At 46.5% G+C, this 23368-nt stretch overlaps 1 protein-coding gene across 1 annotated transcript in view; it reads right to left on the bottom strand.

Moving 5' to 3' along the window:
- LOC132593077 (zinc finger protein 665-like) overlaps positions 1–23000 on the bottom strand; it is a 29304-nt gene extending 6304 nt beyond the window's left edge. The window contains exons 1-5 of the mRNA XM_060282015.1: positions 22182–23000; positions 21904–21985; positions 21597–21679; positions 20998–21124; positions 18559–19470 (exon numbers count right to left, since the gene is read on the bottom strand). Of these exons, the coding sequence (XP_060137998.1) occupies positions 18559–19470; positions 20998–21124; positions 21597–21679; positions 21904–21985; positions 22182–22583 (1606 nt within the window). The 5' untranslated portion in view covers positions 22584–23000. The remainder of the gene's footprint in view (positions 1–18558; positions 19471–20997; positions 21125–21596; positions 21680–21903; positions 21986–22181) is intronic.
- Between the last annotated feature and the right edge of the window lie 368 nt (positions 23001–23368).

The raw sequence follows: 23368 nt of genomic DNA, 5'->3' as shown, positions 1-23368 counted from the left end.
ACATATCACCCCTTAACCTTCTCTTCTCCAGGCTAAACATACCCAGCTCCCTAAGCCGTTCCTCATAAGGCATCGTTTCCAGGCCTTTGACCATTTTGGTTGCCCTCTTCTGGACACGTTCCAGCTTGTCAGTATCCTTCTTGAACTGTGGTGCCCTGAACTGGACACAGTACTCCAGGTGAGGTCTGACCAGAGCAGAATACAGTGGTACTATTACTTCCCTTGATCTAGATGCTATACTCCTATTGATGCAGCCCAGAATTGCATTGGCTTTTTTAGCTGCTGCATCACACTGCTGACTCATGTCAAGTCTGTGGTCTACCAAGACTCTTAGGTCCTTTTCACATGTACTGCTCTCATGTTTGATTTAACGAAGACACAATAGGCACGAACTATGATATTTTTATTCTCCTTCATGGATCACTGCCTTGTTGTGGCGAAGGGGCTTGAATAATTTAGAGAACCTATGAGCTATTCCATGCAGGGCCACCCAAGATGGACAGGTCATAGTGGAGTTTTTACTAAATGTGATCCACCTGGAGCAGGAACTGGCAAGCCACTCCAGTATCCCTGCCTAGAAAACTCCATGGACAAAAACAACAGGGATATAAAAGTTGTGACACTGGAAGACAAGCCCCTCAGGTCAGAAGGCGTATAACATGATACTGAAGAAGAGTGGAGGACAAATACAAAATAGATTCAGAGCTGATGAAGTGTATGGGCCAAAGACGAAAGGTCGCTCAGTTGCGGATGTGCCTGGAAGCGAAAGTCCAATGCTGTAAAGAAAAATATTGCATAGGAACCTGGAATGTAAGATCCATGAACCTTGGTAAGCTGGATGTGGTAAAAAATGAGATGGCAAGAATAAATATTGACATCCTGGGCATCAGTGAACTAAAATGGACGGGACTGGGAGAATTCAGTTCGGATGATCATTATATCTACTACTGTGGGCAAGACTCCCATAGAAGAAATGGAGTGGCCCTCATAGTCAACAAAAGAGTGGCAAAAGCTGTACTGGGATGCAATCTCAAAAATGATATAATGATCTCAATACGAATCCAAGGCAGACCTTTTAACATCACAGTAATCCAAGTTTAGGGACACGGGTGGCGCTGTGGGTTAAACCACAGAGCCTTGGGCTTGCCAATCAGAAGATCAGCGGTTCGAATCCCCGCGACGGGATGAGCTCCCGTTGCTCGGTCCCAGCTCCTGCCAACCTAGCAGTTTGAAAGCACGTCAAAGTGCAAGTAGATAAATAGGTACCGCTACAGCGGGAAGGTAAACGGCGTTTCCATGTGCTGGCCACATGACCTGGAAGCTGTACGCCGGCCTCCTCAGCCAATAATGCGAGATGAGCGCTGCAACCCCAGAGTCGGTCACGACTGGACCTAATGGTCATGGGTCCCTTTACTTTAATCCAAGTTTATGCATTAACTACCGGCGCTGAAGAAACTGAAATTGAACAATTCTATGAACACTTACAACATCTTCTAGAAATGACACCAAAGAAGGATGTTGTTCTGATTATAGGGGATTGGAATGCTAAAGTAAGGAGTTAAGAGATAAAAGGAACAACTGGCAAGTTTGGCCTTGGAGTTCAAAACAAAGCAGGGCAAAGGCTAATAGAGTTCTGTCAAGAGAACAAGCTGGTCATCACAATCACTCTTTTCCAACAACACAAGAGACGACTCTACACATGGACATCACCAGATGGGCAGCATCGAAATCAGATTGATTATCTTCTCTGCAGCCAAAGATGGAGAAGCTCTATACAGTCAGCAAAAACAAGACCTGGAGCTGACTGTGGCTCAGATCATCAGCTTCTTATAGCAAAATTCCAGCTTAAACTGAAGAAAGTAGGAAAAACCACTGGGCTAGTAAGATACAATCTGAATCAAATCCCTTATGAATACACAGTGGAAGTGAGGATTTAGATTAGGTGGACAGAGGGCCTGAAGAACTATAACATTATACAGGAGGCAGCAACGAAAACCATCCCAAGGAAAAGGAAATGCAAGAAAGCAAAATGGCTGTCCAATGAGGCCTTAAAAATAGCAGGGGAGAGGAGGCAAGCAAAATGTGAAGGAGATAGTGAAAGATACAGGAAATTGAATGCATATTTCCAAAGAAAGAGCAAGGAGAGAAAAGAGGGCCTTCTTAAACGAGCAATGCAAAGAAATAGGGGAAAACAATAGAATGGGAAAAACCAGAGATCTGTTCAAAAAAATTGGAGATATGAAAGGAACATTTCGTGCAAAGATTGCCATAATAAAGGACAAAAGTGGAAAGGACCTAACAGAAGCAGAAGACATCAAGAAGAGGTGGCAAGAATAGACAGAGAAATTATACCAGAAAGATTGTGCCAGACATCCTGGAGAGTGAAGTCCAATGGGCCTTAGAAAGCACTGCTAATAACAAGGCCAGTGGAAGTGATGATATTCCAGCTGAACTATTTAAAATTTTAAAAGATGGTGCTGTTAAGGTGCTACACTCAATATGCCAGCAAGTTTGGAAAACTCAGCAATGGCCAGAGGATTGGAGAAGATCAGTCTACATCCCAATCCCAAAGAAGGGCAGTGCTAAAGAATGCTCCAACTACCGCACAATTGCACTCATTTCACACGCTAGCAAGGTTATGCTTAAAATTCTACAAGGCAGGCTTAAGCAGTATGTGGACCGAGAACTCCCAGAAGTGCAAGCTAGATTTCGAAGGGGCAGAGGAACCAGAGACCAAGTAGCAAACATGCGCTGGATTATGGAGAAAGCTAGAGAGTTCCAGAAAAACATCTACTTCTGCTTCACAGGCTACGCAAAAGCATTTGACTGTGTCGACCACAGCAAACTATGGCAAGTTCTTAAAGAAATGGGAGGGCCTGATCACCTCATCTGTCTCCTGAGAAATCTCTATGGGGGACAAGAAGCTACAGTTAGAACTGGATATGGAACAACTGATTGATTGGTTCAAAATTGGGAAAGGAGTACGACAATGCTGTATATTGTCTCCCTGCTTATTTAACTTATATGCAGAATTCATCATGCGAAAGGCTGGGCTGGATGAATCCCATGCCAGAATTAAGATTGCCAGAAAAAATATCAACAACCTCAGATATGCAAATGACACAACTTTGATGGCAGAGAGTGAGGAGGCATTAAAGAACCTCTTAATGAGGGTGAAAGAGGAGAGCGCAAAATATGGTCTGAAGCTCAACATCAAAAAAACCAAGATCATGGCCACTGGTCCCATCACCTCCTGGCAAATAGAAGGGGAAGAAATGGAGGCAGTGAGAGATTTTACTTTCTTGGGCTCCTTGATCACTGCAGATGGTGACAGCGGTCACAAAATTAAAAGACGCCTGCTTCTTGGGAGAAAAGCAATGACAAACCTAGACAGCATCTTAAAAAGCAGAGACATCACCTTGCCTACAAAGGTCCGTATAGTTAAATCTATGGTTTTACCAGTAGTGATGTATGGAAGTGAGAGCTGGACCATAAAGAAGGCTGATCGCCGAAGAATTGAGGCTTTTGAATTATGGTGCTGGAAGAGACTCTTGAGAGTCCCATGGACTGCAAGAAGATCAAACCTATCCATTCTGAAGGAAATCAGCCCTGAGTGCTCCCTGGAAGGACAGATCGTGAAGCTGAGGCTCCAATACTTTGGCCACCTCATGAGAAGAGAAGAATCCTTGGAAAAGACCCTGATGTTGGGAAAGATTGAGGGCACTAGGAGAAGGGGATGACAGAGGACGAGATGGTTGGACAGTGTTCTGGAAGCTACCAACATGAGTTTGACCAAACTACGGGAGGCAGTGCAAGACAGGAGTGCCTGGCGTGCTCTGCTCCATGGGGTCACAAAGAGTCAGACAGGACTAAACGACTAAACAACAACAACATGATATTATTAAGATTTGTCAGAAGCCTTGACGAGAATTCATCATAATGAAGTGGAGAATGGCCATACTGGAAATTTAATGAAAACAACCAATGAACTTTCTGATTGGATAAAGGTGAAGCCAAGAGGCCTGGAAGGGAAGATTGAGAAATACCATCTTGCAGAATGAGAAAAGACTGGATATCAAGAAAGCCAGAAGTTCTTCTGGAATGAATAATTTGAATATTTTGAATGTTATATGCATAATTGGCAGACAGAGAAGCAGAAGACACTCCTTCCCTTTATGTTTTATCATTTTCTTATCTTGCGTTACCTATTACTTTTAATTTTTGTTAGTTTTCTGTCAACATCAACTACATGTGTGTGTGTTGTTTTTTTTTGAATTTTCATATCTTGGATAAGGAAGGTGATGGAGAGAAGCTGAAGGGCTGAGGAAAGGGGACGAGGCTCCCAGGTGAGAGCTGGGAGGGTTCGCTCTTCTGGGTCTGGAATAAGGATATAAAGAGCTTGGGCTTATTATACTTTGTTAAAAAATAAAAAGTCCCTTTGCTCAACCAAAGAATGGACAGAAACTAAAATCTGACAGAAGCGACTTCCACTTCCCTGAACACTCAGAAAGCCTGTCCACATCCTGATCCTTGTGCAAAAAGGCAGAAGTGGAGGAACAATTGTTGTTGTTGTTGTTTAGTCGTTTAGTCGTGTCCGACTCTTCGTGACCCCATGGACCATAGCACGCCAGGCACTCCTGTCTTGCACTGCCTCCCGCAGTTTGGTCAAACTCATGTTCGTAGCTTCGAGAACACTGTCCAACCATCTCGTCCTCTGTCGTCCCCTTCTCCTAGTGCCCTCCATCTTTCCCAACATCAGGGTCTTTTCCAGGAATTCTTCTCTTCTCATGAGGTGGCCAAAGTATTGGAGCCTCAGCTTCACGATCTGTCCTTCCAGGGAGCACTCAGGGCTGATTTCCTTAAGAATGGATAGGTTTGATCTTCTAGCAGTCCATGGGACTCTCAAGAGTCTCCTCCAGCACCATAATTCAAAAGCATCAATTCTTCGACGATCAGCCTTCTTTATGGTCCAGCTCTCACTTCCATACATCACTACTGGGAAAACCATAGCTTTAACTATACGGACCTTTGTCGGCAAAGTGATGTCTCTGCTTTTTAAGATGCTGTCTAGGTTTGTCATTGCTTTTCTCCCAAGAAGCAGGCGTCTTTTAATTTCGTGACTGCTGTCACCATCTGCAGTGATCAAGGAGCCCAAGAAAGTAAAATCTCTCACTGCCTCCATTTCTTCCCCTTCTATTTGCCAGGAGGTGATGGGACCAGTGGCCATGATCTTGGTTTTTTGATGTTGAGCTTCAGACCATATTTTGCGCTCTCCTCTTTCACCCTCATTAAAAGGTTCTTTAATTCCTCCTCGCTTTCTGCCATCAAGGTTGTGTCATCTGCATATCTGAGGTTGTTGTTAGAAGATGTTAGAAAATAAAGATGTTAGAAAATAAATTTAATAGAAATAAGGATACTATTGAAGTAAGTTTAGAGAGTTTGGAAAATAGAATGGGGAATATGAGAAGAAAACTGCATTTTTGCAGTTTTCTTCTCATATTCCCCATTCTATTTTCCAAACTCTCTAAACTTACTTCAATAGTATCCTTATTTCTATTAAATTTATTTTCTAACATCTTTTCCCATTTCCTCCCTCCCCTCCTCCCCCCCAGCACTCCCTCTGCCACCGAGAGCCCCAGAGGAGAGAAAGGGAGAGGCAATGGTTCTTTTTCCAATTGGGATTTCCCTCCCTCCCCACCCTCCCCACCCCAGGAGCCCCCCCTGCCACCAGGAGCTCCCCGTAGATCGCAGTCTCTTGGGAGTTGGTGCCTGAGGTAAAGGGAAGGAGCCTTGTGGGGAGACAGTCATAGGGGTGGGGCAACCAGGGAGATGAGATTCTGAGCCCAAATAAATCTCCCCGCTAAGGGCATTTCTCTCCCTTCCTCACTGCTTCTGTCAAACTGCCCTTAACAAAGGTTCAAAATGCCATAAATTAAGGTTTATGCACTCAGGATAATGAGTAGCCCCTTCACCTTAACTCTGAATGTCACTAGCATTATTCATTATAAATTGTTTTTAGGACATCTGGAGAGTCTTTCCATCCCATATGGGATATCTGTTGCATATCTGAGGTTGTTGATATTTCTTCCCGGAGGAACAATATCCACAGACAAAACAGTCCCTAGCCCTCCATGCAAGGTGAGCTGTGGGGGTGTGAGAATCCCAGGTGATCTAGGGGGCAATGTTGGGATCCAGCAAAATATGGGAGGTTTGTCACGGAGAAATATCTATTGAATTCCAAAGCAGATATGATGACCCAACAGGGAACTTTACCAAGAGAGATCATGGTCCTACAAGTCTCCTCCATGACGTCCTGATGCAGAGCTCTCTGGGCAGGATCCAGCAACGCCCACTCCTCAGCCGTGAAAGAAACAGTGACATCTTCAAAAGAAACTGAAGCCTGAAAGAAAAATATCCTCTTAGGCAGCAAAAAGGTTATTTCCTGCACGTTGCTCTTTTGCTTCCTGCCTGGATTGTTTTAATCGGATTGGTCTGCTGCACATTTTGATTATTGATGCTTCTTATAATGCTTTAATGGAGTTCTTTCAGTGTATTTTAATGATGGTATGAATCTTAGTGAAAATGGGTGGAACTCCACCTTGTTTTATTCAGATCATTCTCTCTGTGCATCCAGTTTGCCAAATGGAATAATCCCTCTCTCCTCTCCCTGAGTTTTGTTCTGGGATGGAAAGACTCTCCAGATGTCCTAAAAACAATTTATAATGAATAATGCTAGTGACATTCAGAGTTAAGGTGAAGGGGCTACTCATTATCCTGAGTGCATAAACCTTAATTTATGGCATTTTGAACCTTTGTTAAGGGCAGTTTGACAGAAGCAGTGAGGAAGGGAGAGAAATGCCCTTAGCGGGGAGATTTATTTGGGCTCAGAATCTCATCTCCCTGGTTGCCCCACCCCTATGACTGTCTCCCCACAAGGCTCCTTCCCTTTACCTCAGGCACCAACTCCCAAGAGACTGCGATCTACGGGGAGCTCCTGGTGGCAGGGGGGGCTCCTGGGGTGGGGAGGGTGGGGAGGGAGGGAAATCCCAATTGGAAAAAGAACCATTGCCTCTCCCTTTCTCTCCTCTGGGGCTCTCGGTGGCAGAGGGAGTGCTGGGGGGGAGGAGGGGAGGGAGGAAATGGGAAAAGATGTTAGAAAATAAATTTAATAGAAATAAGGATACTATTGAAGTAAGTTTAGAGAGTTTGGAAAATAGAATGGGGAATATGAGAAGAAAACTGCAAAAATGGAGTTAAAGATGAAAATCAGAAAAAGGGGGAGGTAGGGGAAGCCCATAATAATACAATGATTTTAAAAAAAAGAAAAGAAAGGAATAATTAATAATTGTTCCTCTTTGTTTTTTCATTTGTTCTTTTTTTTCTTTTTTTTCTTTTTTTGCAGCTGTTCTTTTTTCTTTTTCCTTTTTTTTTCCCTATTCCTGTGGTTTTTCTCTTTTTTTCTTTTTTTGGGTGATTTTTGATCAAGTTTAGATAAATAGTTGGGTGAACACCCACCCGCTCTCTTCTTATATCCCTAGGATCTCTCGGTGGCAGGGGGGGTTCTGGGGAGAGGAGGGGGGTGGGGACAAACCCAACTACAAGATGTACCACCTTCGACTGCGCACTGTCCATGGGAATACCTCATGGGGGGTGGGTTGGAAGAAGGAGGAAAACATGTTATTTTTTTTGTTTATGTGTTTATTTCCTTGCTTTGTTAATATGCAAAATCAATAAAAATTAATTTAAAAAAAAAAAAGAGACTGCGATCTACTCCCAGTGTACAAAAACTGGCAGTGGTCTACCCATTTCATTGGATGGAGGAGGAGCAGTGAGGCAGGAGAGCATTGCCCATAGTTGTTTAGCTTTATTTAGGGGGGTGGCACAGTTGCTGAGTTTTATGGGGGGGGAATTAACAGACAACTCCAAAGCTAACAAGCAAGCACAGCGTTTACCCAACGAATGTCTCAACAATTGTCGGCCATGGAGGAACAGAGAGAGAGGTGTGGGAGGTGGAGATAGTTTTTTCTACCACATCCTATATAATAAAGTGCAAGTGTCTCTGCGTCCAGCCCCTGTGTCCGTGGGATTGCGCTACTGCGCATGTGCCCCCCAGACAGCCGTTGGGACTTGGAGCGCAGAGACGGAGCGCGTTGGCCGGCGCATAAGGGAGCTCAGCCTCTCGGCGTTCGGAGCAGCTCTCGTGAGAGAATCCAGAGGACGCGCGAGATAGCTGCACGCAGCCGCACTCGCGAGGCCGTTTACTTCTCGCATGGACTTACTTCTAAGCGGCAGTGGCCGTTACAAGTGGCGGCGGGCGAGCAATGTCAGCTCTGCGCATGTCCCCGAGGTTGCTAGAGCACCAGGTCTGTTCTACCACCCATTAATTTAACGGGCTTCATGACTAGTCATCTATAATCATCCCGCAATCGACAGCAATCTCCAGGCAGGGGCATAGCAAGGGGAGGCGTAGGGGGTGGGCCACCCCGGGTGCCACCCTGGAGGGTGACACTCGGCGCCCCCTCCCTGGCCCGCCCCTTGCCTCCGCCCGCAAATGCGCAGTCTGTTCGGGGTGCCGGGGTGCGGCGGCTCCACGGTGTGCCGCATGCGCGCGGCGGCCCTTACGGGGTGCTGCTTTTGTGCAACACCCCTTAACGGGCCGCCGTGTGCGAGCGGCGCTCCGTGGAGCTACCACAGCCAGCGGCACCCTGAACGGACTGTGCAAGCACCGGATCTAGCATGGGGTCGTGCTGACTACGCACACGCTAGATCCAGCACTTGCACAGTCCGTTCTGGGTGCTGCTGCTGGTGTGTGGCAGCTCCACGGTGTATGGCGGTTTAACAGGCCACCGTGCGCAAGCGGCGCTCCGTGGAGCCACGGCACGACAGCGGCCCCCCCGAATGGACTGTGCAAGCAGCGGATCCAGCGCGTGCGCAGTCAGCATAGGGTCACGGTGATGTCATTACACCGTTACGTAGCGACACCGTGCCCCCTGGGTGCATGGTAATTTGCCACCCTGGGGGTCGCGGCGCCTCGCTACGCCCCTGTCTCCAGGGGATGTACCTGTCGATGGTGGTCAACCGGTTAGACATTGCTGTTTTACCTGATCCGGTTCCTCAGCCGCTGCTTCCCCTCCACCAGGATGAAGAGATGGATGAGGAGGTCTTGCCGGCATCCTTCTTTCACCTGCGAGAGACAAAGGGAAGTGGGGAGACAGGAGTGCATGATACTTCTCTCAGAGCTGCCTTTGTGCCCATTTCATATTTTAGTTATGTTAAAATACATCTCTTCTCCGTTGGCCTCTTGGCCCCAAGTGTCTTCCCCCAAATACTGAAAGAACCCCCAGATTAGTTTGAGAATCACCAGAATGTGACCACACAGAGGAAAAACTCCTTCCTCCTTACCCAGCGGCCTCTCTCTGGTGTCCAGTGAAGTCCTCTCTGTCTCAGAGGAATCGGGACCCGTTTCTGCAAAAAGATCCTTTTCCTGAAAGAGCAACAAGAATTTGTAATAGAGAATGTAGTAGACAAGGGTTAGAAACGGAATGGCTGGGACCAAAAATTGGGGGGTATCCAATGTCATTGCAAAAAAAAAAAAGGATGGGATTTAGGGATCTTCTGCCTCCTCTTTGGAGCCCCTTGGGAGTATCCAAAGGAGAGTCTCTCTCACCTGCTTCTCCACCTGCTTCCTCTCCTCTGCCTGACTCAGGAGGAACCCTTCGGCCAGGGCCACCGCCTGGGAACTGGTCTCTGCTCCGCATTCCCTCACCCAGCTCTCCATCTCCGGGGGAAGGACAGCCAGGAACTGCTCCAAGATCACCAGGTCCAGCATCTCAGCTTTCGTGTGCCTTTCTGGCTTCAGCCACAGGTGGCAAAAGTGGTAGAGTCGGCTGCAAACCTCTCGGGGTCCTTTGGCCTCCTGGTAGCAGAACTGCCTGAACTGGTGGCTCTGGACCTCTGAGCAAAGGGTGTTCTCCTCACCCAGGATCTTCTGCACAGAGCTTTCCCAGCATCCCCCACTGTTCCCAGGTTCCATAGCATGGCCTCTTCCTTCTCCAGGGCCAGCCAAGTCTTGCTCATCCATCTTTAGGAAGGAATCGATTTTTTCTTTGGCCAAGTTTTGTCTGTCTGATTTAGAGGTGCTGGAAAATACTGCAAAGGAAATAATTGTTTTGTTATGAAATTGGCACACAGTGAGCAGAAGAAGAAGGTCCCCTGAGCAAGTGTGGATGAGTCTTGCTAGGAACCAGAGTATGACTACATCACAGGCCAGACTCTGAGCTTTCTGGAAGAATGAAAGGAAGAAGAAGAAGAAGAAATCCTCTTGCCCTCCTAGGGAGAAAGTGACCAGGCCAAAAGTGGAGTCAATTGAAGGGGTTTCTGTGAGATGAATCAGCCTGGAGGCTCCTGCCTTTCAGTGTGTTCATCCAGGAATAAAGTCAGAACAATGATTCATTTATTCTGATTGTAATGTGGACACTAGTCTCTATTGAGGGTCCTAATCCTGGGCTCCTCAAGAGTTGCTCTCCCTCCCAGCCCCATTTCAGGGCACATTTCATTTCTGCTTCTGTCTTGTTTTCTAGCACTTTGCATCTCCAACGTCCCTTTTTCTTTCTTCCGAGGGCCAGATCCTGATCAGGGAAACCCCCTGAGGGCCAAGTGGGTGAGGCCAAAGTCCCTCTGGGTGGGAAAGTGCTAAAAAGCCAGGAAAAGAACAACTCGGTTTCTTTCTGTCACTGTAACTTGTTTTACATGGTTTTTAAAAGTGTGTTTAATGATGTCTTCTTCCCTGGGAACTCAAGGGGAAGCGTGGGTTATAAAATAATAATAATAATAATAATAATAATAATAATAATAATAATAGTGTTACACAGCTTAACCCCCGCAGAGCCATATATGCGTTGCTATTTGGAAACCCCTGAGGAGTGGGATTGCCAAGAGAGAGAGAAACTGATGGAAAGTGAGCCCAAGTTTGAAGCAGAGAAGGAAGCTGTGCTGCGTCCAAAGGATTAAACTCATCACTGAGAAAAGGAGGAAAGAGAAACCGAGGGAAGCATTTCACCTCCTCTTCTAGGAACCTGAAGTGGAAATATTGATTTTTAGCAAGAGAAGTTGAAGAGAAGCTGTGCATTTACTACATCTTCAGATTTAGTGCCATTAAGAAGTTCACTGTTTCCTGAAAAGACACAACTCCTGACCCAACTTGGTTTTGTAAATAAAACCTTTCTTATTCGTTCAATGTCTCCCTGAGTCTCCAAGCATTTAAGGTTTCCCTCACACAAAACCCAAGAAATAACCTGTGGTGGTTGAAAATATATCTAGAGGAGTCCTAGAGAGTTGGAGGGTTTGCCTCAAATGGTGGAAGAGTCAGGGCAGGAAATATAACCCAGGAGGAGAATGAATTCCTACAGAAAGTTGTCTGTTTTGTGAGGGAAAGATGGTTCTGTGAGGAGAAGGGAGAGGAGAGAGTCGGGCAGAAGCAGAAATGGAGGGAAAAACCTCTGAGGGAATTTCAGGCAGGAGACAAAATGGAGGAAACCAAAACCTGACAGAGAAGCTCAGGCTTGGAAGAAAACAGATTCAGTTGGCTGGAAAAAGGGGGACAAGGAAAAAGAGGCTCCGCTGGCAATAAAAGGACATATTTTGAGCTAAAACTCAGGCGGAAGATGCAGAAAGTCAGATCCAGAGGGCGAGAAAAGAGGCACAAAAAGAAATGTCCCTCAAGCGCAGGAGATGCTACTGAGGGCAGAAAGGGGAGAAAGAAATGTCGGCGTAGTAAATAAAAGAGATTTCCCTTAAAAGGAGACAGTTCTACCAAGGATGCGAAGACAAGTTATACTTCATTTTTCTATCTGCCACCAAAGAAACCAGTTTCTCAGATTCTTAAAAAATAATAATTCATAGCTGCAGACAGACAACTTACAAATACATTAATAAAAATATGTAGGATTATGACAAGGCTCAATTCAACACTTTGCAGGTTTCATGCATCAGAGGATTCATTTAATAAAATTAATTTTATTTGTATACTGCCCTATAGCCACAGGTCTCAGGGTGCTCACATCATAAAATCACAATATTCAAAACACAAAATACATACTAAAAACAACCAAAACCAATAACCCCCCAATAGGAGCCTGGGAAGAGAAAGATGTGCAAAGACTTCTAGGTAATGACTTAGCCCAGCAGAATAAGTTGCCCAGAGTGGCTGGGGAAACCTACTCAGATGGGCAGGCTATAAATATTATTATTAATATTATTATTATTATCATTATTAAATGTAGTAAGCAGAAGTAGGCCCAAAATTGCCAAGCAACAGGCATAAATAGCTGAGCCACAGGCACCTCAGCCGAGCACAGAGAAAACAATGCAGAGGAATTATTACATATTATTATTATTATTATTATTATTGAAGAATTATCATCATCATCATTCCATGCTGCAAAGTACTTAGCAGAGCAAAGGCAGGATTACATTTAATTACGCAAGGCAAACAAAAAGATTGTTGAAAGTCCAGGTCTTTGAAAAGAAGATTGACTGCATACCCTCCAACATTTCTCTAATGAAAATAGGACCTCCTATTCCTTTACTATTATTATTATTATTATTATTATTATTATTATTATTATTATTATTATACTATTTACACCCCACCCATCTGACTGGGTTCCCCCAGCCACTCTGGGAGGCTTCCAACATATAAATAAATATAAATAAACATTTAAAAACTTTCCTATAGTGGGCTGTCCTGAGATGGCTCTGGGGTCAGAGAACTGTAGATTTGGAAGGGTCTCCTGAGGGTCATCCAGCCCACCCCCTGCAATGCAGGAATCTCAACTCAAGCAACCCTGAGAGAGTCTTTCCAAGGGATCCTGCTCCTCTTTCCAGCCTCGGTTTCCTTGGATGGGGAGACCTCCAGTGATGCTCAACGCTCAAAAGATCCTCTGCTGCATGTCTGAATGGGCACATGAGTGTCAGCCAGGAGTCCGGATAACACCCTTGTCTGATTCATGGGTGGTGGTGGGGAAAGCTTCACTTCAACTGAGGAGCTCAGCATGAGAAGAGGAGCCCTGCAGGATCAGGCCAGTGGGGCCCCTCTGGATTCCCCCCTCCTGTTCCTACTGGGGCCTCAATGGGAAGCCCCCCAGCAGGACTGGGGCGCAAGAGCCCCTCTCTTTCCCTGGGATTCAGGAGCATCGCTGGGGAGACAAGAGCTCAGCCCTCCCGCCTGAAGCCAAGCAGAGCCCCTCCTCCTCCGTGCACGGGTCCCAGCCCTGCATCCTGGGGCAGGGAGTTCCATAGGCTTGACTCTGCACCGCAGGAAGAAGCGCTTTCCATCTTCCAACAGACTTTCTTTATTGCATAGGTCAGGTTTTCCTTTTTATTTTTTGCGTATATTTTAAGTCCAAATGTTCCTGTTCGGCCCCTCCCTTGCTGGTGATCAATGCTTTGAACTGGGTTTCTTTGCAGGGCCTCCTTCCCTCCCCTCCCCAAAGGGCCAAAAGGAGAAAAGAGTTGCAGGCGCCCTGGGACCTCGCCCCCTCCCGGGCTTTGCAGAGAGGAAGCGGGCTCCTTGCTCCCCGGACTTGGGGGGCGGTTCCCCCCAGCTGCATGATCTGAGCATCCCTCCCCCTGCCTGCTCCCTCCTTTGCAGCCCTGCCCCCCTTTGCACCCTTTGCAAGAAGAGAGAAGAGACTCACCGGAGCCCAGAAGGGGCAGAGCAGAGAGACAACTGCGCCCCTCCTCTTGCAGAAGCAGGAGCCCCCCAGGCTGCGCTTGCAGGAGAGAAGGAAGGGGGCAGAACAGAAGCAGGACCCTCTGCTACCTGGAATGGAGGTCCCCCCCCCACCCCGTGCATGAGCTGAGAAGGCCCTCCTATGCACCCCCCTTCACCCCATTGCACCCTATGCAAGAGAACAGAGACCCACCGGATTCCCAAGAGACCACCGAGGCAGCACCTGCAGAGTAGAGGCACTTGGGAGGGAAGGGCTTTGGCTCACATCCCACCCCCACCGGTAGTTTCTCTCTCCTCTCTAGGAATCCAGCTTAGTTCCTTTTAACCCTTTGCAAGCCAGCGCAGCCCCGTTATGCAACGGGAGAAAAGGCTTAAATCTGTCAAATTCCAGCAAGTTGCCTCTCACTCGGCTTTCCTCTACTAGACATCCCCAAACGCTACATAGGAAAGTCGGCCACCCCCCCCCACCCCCCTTGGACATTTCGTTGGCTCTTTGCTGAAACTATTTCCAACTCTACAAATAACATTTTTGAGGAGAGGCGAGCCGAACTGGAGACTGTGCCCCAAATGCAGTCGCACCGTAGATTTCTATGATGGCATCATGGTATTTACAGTTTTATTTTCAACTCCTTTCCTAACGATCGCTGGCGTGAAGTTTGCCTTTTTCACAGCCACCACACACTGGGTCTACATCTTCATCCAGCTGCCTCCTATGACCCCCAAGGTCTCGCCCCTGGTCCATAGAATCATAGAGTTGGAAGAGACCACAAGGGCCATCCAGTCCAACCCCCTGCCTAACAGGAAACACCATCAAAGCATTCTTGACATATGCCTGTCAAGCCTCTGCTTAAAGACCTCCAAAGATGGAGACTCCACCACACTCCTTGGTAGCAAATTCCACTGCCGAACAGTTCTTACTGTCAGGAAGTTCTTCCTAATGTTTAGGTGGAATCTTCTTTCTTGTAGTTTGAATCCATTGCTCCGTGTCCGCTTCGCTGGAGCAGCAGAAAACCACCTTTCACCCTCATCTATATGACATCCTTTTATATATTTGAACATGGCTATCATATCACCCCTTAACCTTCTCTTCTCCAGGCTAAACATACCCAGCTCCCGAAACCGTTCCTCATAAGGCATCGTTTCCAGGCCTTTGACCATTTTCGTTGCCCTCTTCTGGACACGTTCCAGCTTGTCAGTATCCTTCTGGAACTGTGGTGCCCAAAACTGGACACAGTACTCCAGGTGAGGTCTGACCAGAGCAGAATACAGTGGTACTATTACTTCCCTTGATCTAGACGCTATACTCCACTTGATGCAGCCCAGAATTGCATTGGCTTTTTTAGCTGCTGCATCACACTGTTGACTCATGTCAAGTTTGTGGTCTACCAGGACTCCTAGATCCTTTTCACATGTACTGCTCTCAAGCCTGGTGTCTCCCATCCTGTATTTGTACCTTTCAATTTTTTTTTGCCCAAGTGTAGTACTTTACATTTCTCCATGTTAAAATTCATCTTGTTTGCTTTGGCCCAGTTGTCTAATCTGTTAAGGTCATTCTGAAGTGTGATTCTGTCCTCTGGGGTATTAGCCACCCCTCCCAATCATGGTCTGAGGGACAGTGGACTGGCCCATGGCTGGAAAAGGTTGCTGACCCCTGGACTAGAGGATCCCTGGGGGTCCCTTCCAACTCTACAATTCTGATTCACTCTTAGATCCAGATTGAATGCAGTAGCCAATATCTTGGCTATCATCAATCACCACATTATTATTTCTGAAAGCAACTTGCTGACAGAAAGGCGTTCAGTTTGCCATGTTTCTCCCCTGTAAGTCCCAATTAAGGGAGAATTATGCCCTGTATGTCCCACAATTGAATTGCAACATTCCCAGGGTGTCCACCTTGGCTGGAAAGGTTTCCTTATACATTTTTGAATGGGGAAATGACAAGCGACCAAAGATGGCCAGGTGTATGCAGAAGCACATTTGATTAACAGTCTACGAGGCAAATCTTTCAGAACCCCAGACAGCAAATGTGGCACACACAAGCGCACAAACCCTTGGTCATCTTGGTCGCCCTGCTCTGCAAATGTTTCAGCTTGTCAAAGATGAAGCAGATCCAGAACTCTGGCACAGAAGGTTTGGCCACAGAGACATCAAAGTCCCTGTGGAATTGCAATGCAAGCAGCTTGCTACAGGGACGAAGGCAATCCAAAATGCATCAGCCACAACAAAGTGTGTCAGTTGCGTCACTGAGAAAAGTGTTAAGGCTTCTTTTCCTTCATGTATAACAGAAAAGCACCAGAGTGTAGTGTGCGCAGATGGGTGTGGCATGCTTAATGTTCCCGCCTTAGGGAAGAATAAGTACATTCTAATTTTTCTGGATGTTTCCTCAAGGTACTGTGTTGTGTATCTTCTAAAAGAGAAAAGTGAAGCAGTGGAGATGTTTATAAAATACCTTGCCACAGAGAGCAACAAGTTTCAGAGGAAACCTACAACTCTAGTCGGCGACAACGGAGGTGAGTTTACCTCGAGCCACATGAGAACCCTCCTGGAAGAGGAAGGGGAGGTGTGCGAGCCACACCATGCAACAAAACTCAAGCATGGAGGGAAAGTTTCGATCTCTTGTGGAGATGACTAGGGGCATGCTGAGGGACTCTGGACTCGTGACGCTTGTCCAGCAGTACATCTAACGGTGTTTCTCTTATCCATTGTCTCTAGACACACACCTTCAACATTCAAACATATTACTTAACACAGTGGTTTTCAACCCATATGCTGTGGCACCTTGGGGTGCCTTGAGTGATGCTCAGGGGTGCTGCGGGCAACTCTGGCCTTCCTTCCTTCCTTCCTTCCTTCCTTCCTTCCTTCCTTCCTTCCTCCCTTCCTCCTACGATTCCCTCTCATGTCGCTGGCACTGCTGTTTGTTGCAGCAGCCTAGGTTACAAGCTCCCCTGGCGAATGGTGCCTCTGGGGCTGGCCAGGGGGTGCTGGTTCCTTACCAGGAGTTGAAGGAGGTTTGGAGTAAGCACTCAAGCGGGCGAGGGAGCCCAGCCAGCCAGTCTGCCAGCCCTTGCTGGTGGAAATGGACAGACAAGCCCCAGGCCCCTGTGGGGCAGGGTGAGGAGGCACCTCTCTTTGGGGCAGAGGGGCGGCTCAGAGACCGGGGGGGGGGTGGCAGCAGCTGCCCAGAGGACTCCCGAGGAGAGGAGGCCGCTGAGGGAACACTCTCCAAGGGAGGGTGTTTGAAAAGGTGAGGGGCTGCCAGCTCTGCAGGCAAGGGGTGGCATAACGGCTCCTGAGCCCCACAGGGGAGCTGCAGAAAGAATGTAGTTAGTCAAGGGAGCCGTGGACTCAAAAAGGCTGGAAACCTCTGGGTTAGCATAACCTCTCCACCGAGAATATTGAGCGGTTGTTATAACAAGGTATTGATTTTGGTCATTAACAAAGTTAAAGAAAGAGGTCCATGCGTCTTGGAAGGTGTCTCTCTTCTTCATTATGCTTTTCATTGCCCTCCCGTGTCTGGTGAGACGCTCATTGCTGTATACAGTAGCCAGGTTTGCTCTGATGAAGAGCTCTAGATGAGCTCTGCTCATGCAGAAGTCTAGTTGATCTCCCTGTGTTGTGCTGCCACCGCCTTCGCTCAGAGGGGCTCTGGCAGCGCCCAAACCCTCCTGCGCCACCTCCCCACTGCATTCAGGGGGCACAGCTGTGAGCTGGGTCTTGACTGGGTCTTCCAACAAACACCCCCTTTATCCCTTTATTCCTGGTGGCACCCCAGAGAACTCTTCCCTGAACACATCACCCCTAAAGTAGTGAAGAATGAAGTGTGTGTTGGAACACAACTTATTTATTTAAAAATTAACTTTGTATACATAAGCACATGGTTTCGAATGCCACAGGGTGCCTAAGAGGAGATATGATACCTGAGAGATCTCAAGGGCTGTCCCAGGGAAGTAAGAAACCTGAACCTTAAATCACAAGGGAAGCTGCATGAACAATTCTCTTAAGCGGGAAGTTGCTCGTTTTATTGAATTGGAATATAATGGTTGATTAACAAATGTAACTTTCTATATGGAAAATGTAACTTTCTATATGGAAAATAAAACAAAACACAGTATTATCACAAAAAAGGGAGGTCTTGAATACTGAGACATGAGGAATGCTTGAGGGAGCTGGGGATGTTTTATCACAGAGAAGAGTGTGTGGAGATAGGATAGGCACCTTCTAATATCTAAAGGGATGTCACATGGAAGATGTGATTTCTCCTGCTCCGGAGGACAGAACACCAACCAATGGCTCCAAGTTACAGGAAAGATGATTGAGACTAAACATCAGGCAGAACTTCTGAAGTGAAGATCTATTGGACTGGAGCAGGCATCCCCAAACTTTGAACCTCCAGATGTTTTGGACTACAATTCCCATCATCCCTGACCACTGGTCCTCTTAGCTAGGGATCATGGGAGTTGTAGGCCAAAACATCTGGAGGGCCGCAGTTTGGGGATGCCTGGACTGGAGGAACAGATTCCATCAGAAGGTGGCAGACTCTTCTTCATTGAAAGTTTTTAAGCAGAGGTTGGATGGTCATCTTTCGTGGATGCTTGAGTTGAGATTCCTGCTTTGCAGATGGTTCGGCTAGATAACCATCAGAATCCCTTCCAACTCTAGGATTCCATCCTCCTATGATTCTCCCCGCTGTGACTTCTTTGATGGGGAGTGAGCTTGATCTTTCAAAGGTATTTCCACATTCCAAGGACAGTTATAGTTTCTCCCTTGTATGAATTCTTTGTGGGAAGTGAGAGAGATGCTGTGACTGAAGCTCTTCCCATATTCCATGCACTGATAGGGTTTCTCACCTGGATGAGTTCTCCGATGTGAAGTGAGGTGGGCCTTCTGACTGAACTTCCTACCACATTCCGAACACTGATATGGTTTCTCCCCCGTATGGATTCTTTGATGGGAAGTGAGAAAAGTACTCTTACGGAAGCTCTTCCCACATTCCAAGCACTGATAGGGTTTCTCTCCTGTATGGATTCTTTGATGGGAAATTAGATTAGTTTTCTCATTGAAGCACTTCCCACATTCCAAACAATGATATGGTTTCTCCCCCGTATGGATTCTTTGATGGTTAGTGAGAACGGAACTCTTACTGAAGCTCTTCCCACATTCCGTACACTGATATGGTTTCTCCCCTGTATGAATTCTTTCATGGATAGTGAGGTGGGCCCTTTGACTGAAGCCCTTTCCACATTCCAGACACTGATACGGTTTCTCCCCTGTATGGATTCTTTGATGGGAACTGAGGTGGGTCCTCTGACTGAACCTCTTCCCACATTCTAGGCACTCATACGGTTTCTCCCCTGTGTGAATTTTTTGATGGGAAGTGAGATGGGCTCTCTGGTTGAACCTCTTCCCACATTCCAAGCACGGATATGGTTTCTCCCCTCTATGAATTCTTTGATGGGAAGTCAAACTTATCTTCCAGACAAAGCCCTTCCCACATTCCAAGCACTGATATGGTTTCTCCCCACTGTGAATTTTCTGATGTCGACAGACACTTGTGCTTATATGAAAGCCCTTAACAGACTCCAAGCACTGATAGGGTTCCTTCCCAATGAGATTTCTTTCATGGGAAATTGAACGGGAGCTCTGATTGAAGTTCTTTCCAGACTCCGAATATTGATATGGCTTCTCTGTGTGGATTTTGTCATGGTTTCCCTTGTTCTTAATTTCCAGTCCATCACCACCTGCAATGAAGAGAGAAATGGATTAGAGCCATAGGAAGAAATGGAGCCCCTCCCCCCCTTATTGAACAATGTTCATCAACACTTTTGAGAGAGGAGGAACGGAAGGGAGTGAGATGGAAGGACTTTCTTCAGGGTTCACTGCCTTTGTTGACTGGCATGCATGGACAATATTTATGGAAACCTGAGATTTGGCAAGACTGTCTCTTTTCTATTTTGTTTGACTCAATCATGGTATCTGGGCCATCTCTATTGTCTGTCATCTCTTTGTTCAACAAAAAAACCAGACCAGAGCAGACAAAAGCAAAAACAAAAAAATTGTTGGAATCTGTTGTACAATGCCTTTATAAAACGACGTGGATGAAGAAATTTAGGAGATGCTCATCCAATTTTCAGATGACACCAAACTGGGAAGGGTAGTTAATGTCACAGAACCAGACAGAAGACAGAACCAGAATTCAAAATGACCTTAACAGATTGGAGAACTGGGCCCCAGATAACAAAATGAATTTCAATACGGACAAATGTCAGGAAGAACAAGATGCACAAATATAAGATGGGGGCACCTGGCTTTACGGTAGTACATGTGAAAAGTATCTAGAGATCTTAGTTGACCACAAGCTTAATATGAGACAATAGTGTGATGCAGCAGCAAAAAAGGCAAATGATCTTCTAGGCAGCATCAACAGAAGCCTAGTGTCCAGATCAAGGGTAGTAATAGTACCACTCTATTCTGGCTTGGTCAGACCACATCTGTAATAGGGTTTCCAGTTCTGGGCATCACAATTTTAGAAGGATGTTGACAAGCTGAAATGTGTGCAGAGGAGGGCAGCCAAGATGATCCAAGGTCTAGAAACCAAGCCTTATGGGGAACGGTTGCAGGAGCTGGATATGTTTAGCCTGCAAAACAGGAGACTGAGATATGATAGCCATCTTCAGATATCTCAAGGGCTGCCACATGGAAGAGGGAACAAGCTTGTTTTCTCCTGCTCTGGATGGCAGGATCCAAACCAATGGCTTGAAGTTACAAGAAATTAGATTCTGACTAAATATCAGAAACAACTTTCTGAGGGTAAGAGCTGTTGAACAGTGGGACTGTCTCCGTCGGGATGTTGTGGACTTTCTTTCCTTGGAGGTTTTTAAGAAGAGGTTGGAAGACCATCTGTCATGGATGCTTTAGATGAGATTCCTGCATTGCAGGGGGTTGAGCTAGATGACCCTTGGGGTCAGTTCCAACTCTACAATTCTATGATTCTATGATTCCCTAACCACTCTGAAGTCTATATTTTTAAAAGTCCATGGTAGTTCAAACCAGCCAGACCATGGTTTAAAAAGGCATGAATGGAGAAATATATAATATTCACAGGCAAAAGAGTCCCTAGCCCTCCATTCAAGGGGAGCTGTGGGGGTGTGAGAATCCCAGGTGCTCTAGGTGGTGCTGTTGAGATCAATCAAAATATGGGAGGCTTGGCACATAGATATATTTATGGAATTTCAAAACAAATATTATGATTCAAGAGGGAACCATACCTAGAGAGGTCAAGATCCCACAATTGTCCTCCATGACTTCCTTATGCAGAGCTCTCTGGTCAGGATCCAGCAATGTCCACTCCTCAGCCGTGAAACAAACAGCGACATCTTCAAACGAAACTGAGCCCTGAAAGAAGAGTAAAAAGGTCGTCATCTTAGACAGCATAAATATTCGGTCCCAGCTCCTGCCAACTTGGCAGTTTGAAAGCACGTCAAAGTGCAAGTAGATAAATAGGTACCGCTCCGACGGGAAGGTAAACGGCATTTCCGTGCACTGCTCTGGTTCGCCAGAAGCGGCTTTGTCATGCTGGCCACATGACCTGGAAGCTGTACGCCGGCTCCCTCAGCTAATAATGCGAGATGAGCGCTGCAATCCCAGAGTCGGTCACGACTGGACCTAATGGTCAGGGGCCCTTTACCTTTACTACACATTGTTTTGCTGTTTTCTGCCTGTTTGTTGTGGTGGTGTTTTATTGGGTTTATTTCACTGCGCATTTTAACTATGGATGCTTATTATAATGTCTAAATGGAATTTTTAAATTGTGCATTTTAGTGCCCCACCCCTCAGCCTATCCCCCCCCCAGGCTCCTTCCCCCTACCTGATCCGGTTCCTCAGCCGCTGCTTCCCCTCCACCAGGATGAAGAGATAGATGAGGAGGTCTTGCCAGCATCCTTCTTTCACCTGCGAGAGACAAAGGGAAGTGGGGAGACAGGAGAGCAAGATGCTTCTCTCAGAGGTGCATTTGGGAGTTTGTCCTCATTTTATATTTTAGTTATGTTAAAATACATCTCCTCTCCATTGGGCTCTTGGCCTCAAGTGTCTCCCCCAAAATACTGAAAGAACCCAGAGTAGTTTGAGAATCGCCAAAATGTGACCACACAGAGGAAAAACTCCTTCCTCCTTACCCAGCGGCCTCTCTCTGGTGTCCAGCGAAGTCCTCTCTGCCTCAGAGGAATCAGGACCCGTTTCTGCAAAAAGATCCTTTTCCTGAAATAGGATTCCAAACAGAGAATGGGGAAGAGTATCAGAATAAGAATGGCAGAGGCAAAAACTTTAGAGGTTTCTGATATCCTTCCTTGGATGCTTTTCCAAAAAAAAAGGATGGGCCGTTGGTAGAGCATTTGGGATGCTCTCCTTTATCTATTGAACCCCTTGGGAGTATCCAGAGGAAAGTCTCTCTCACCTGCTTCCTCTCCTCTGCCTGACTCAGGAGGAAACCTTCGGCCAGGGCCACTGCCTGGGAACTGGTCTCCGCTCCACATTCCCTCACCCAGCTCTCCATCTCCGGTGGAAGGACAGCCAGGAACTGCTCCAAGATCACCAGGTCCAGCATCTCAGCTTTCGTGTGCCTTTCTGGCTTCAGCCACTGGTGGCAAAAGTGGTGGAGTCGGCTGCAAACCTCTCGGGGTCCTTTGGCCTCCTGGTAGCAGAACTCCCTGAACTGGTGGTTCTGCGCCTCTGAGCGAAGGGTGTCCTCCTCGCCCAGGATCTTCTGCCTGGAGCTTTCCCAGAATCCCCCACTGCTCCCAGTTTCCATGGCCTGGCCTCTTCCTGCTTCAAGGCCAGCTGAGTCTTGCTCATCCATCTGTGCTCTCGGGAAGCTTCCAAGAGAATGTAAGGAATCCCCCTTTTCACCTGTCAAATTCTGAATGAGAGGTGCTGGCAAATTCTACAAAGCAAATTCATTGTTCTGTTATAAAATTTGCACACTGTCAGGAGCATTAAGAAAGTTCTCTATTAAGTGTGGATGTGTCTCTGCCCTCCATATTCTAATAGTGTTTATTCATTTTTTTGCATAGGTCAGGTTTTCATTTTTTGGGTGTGTGTACATTTTATGTCCCAATGTTTCCATCTGGTTAATAAATGGGGTTTATTAATTTCATTGATTTGCATTATTTATCTATCTATATGAGTAACTTTGTATCATATAGATACATTTTTATATGCAACTGTGTATTTTTGCAATATTTTTGTTTACGTAGCCTGTGCTTGCTTTCGTTTCCTGTGCACTGCTTAGAGATATTTCTAATATAAATGAGGTATAGAAATTAAATAATCCATAAACTCCTCACTTTTTCCCTGACCCAGGGACCCCTCCCTAAAGTGGCAATAAGTGTATGGGTCCAAATAAATAATACAGTTGCAGACCTCCTGAGAACTCGCCTCATGCTCTGGCTTTACCGAACCTCTTGAGCTTACTGATCATAAGGTTGGCAGTTCGAATCTCCGTAATGGAGGGAGCTCCCGTTGCTCTGTCCCAGCTTCTGGCAACCTAGCAGTTCCAAAGCACGCCAGTGCAAGTAGATAAATAGGTACCGCTGCAGCGGGAAGGTAAACAGTGTTTCTGGGTGCTCTGGTTTCCGTCATGGT

Source organism: Zootoca vivipara, chromosome 13 (assembly GCF_963506605.1).
Source record: "Zootoca vivipara chromosome 13, rZooViv1.1, whole genome shotgun sequence".
NCBI lineage: Eukaryota > Metazoa > Chordata > Lepidosauria > Squamata > Lacertidae > Zootoca > Zootoca vivipara.
Note: the sequence above shows the minus strand (reverse complement) of the source record. Positions and strands in the feature narration are given on the sequence as shown.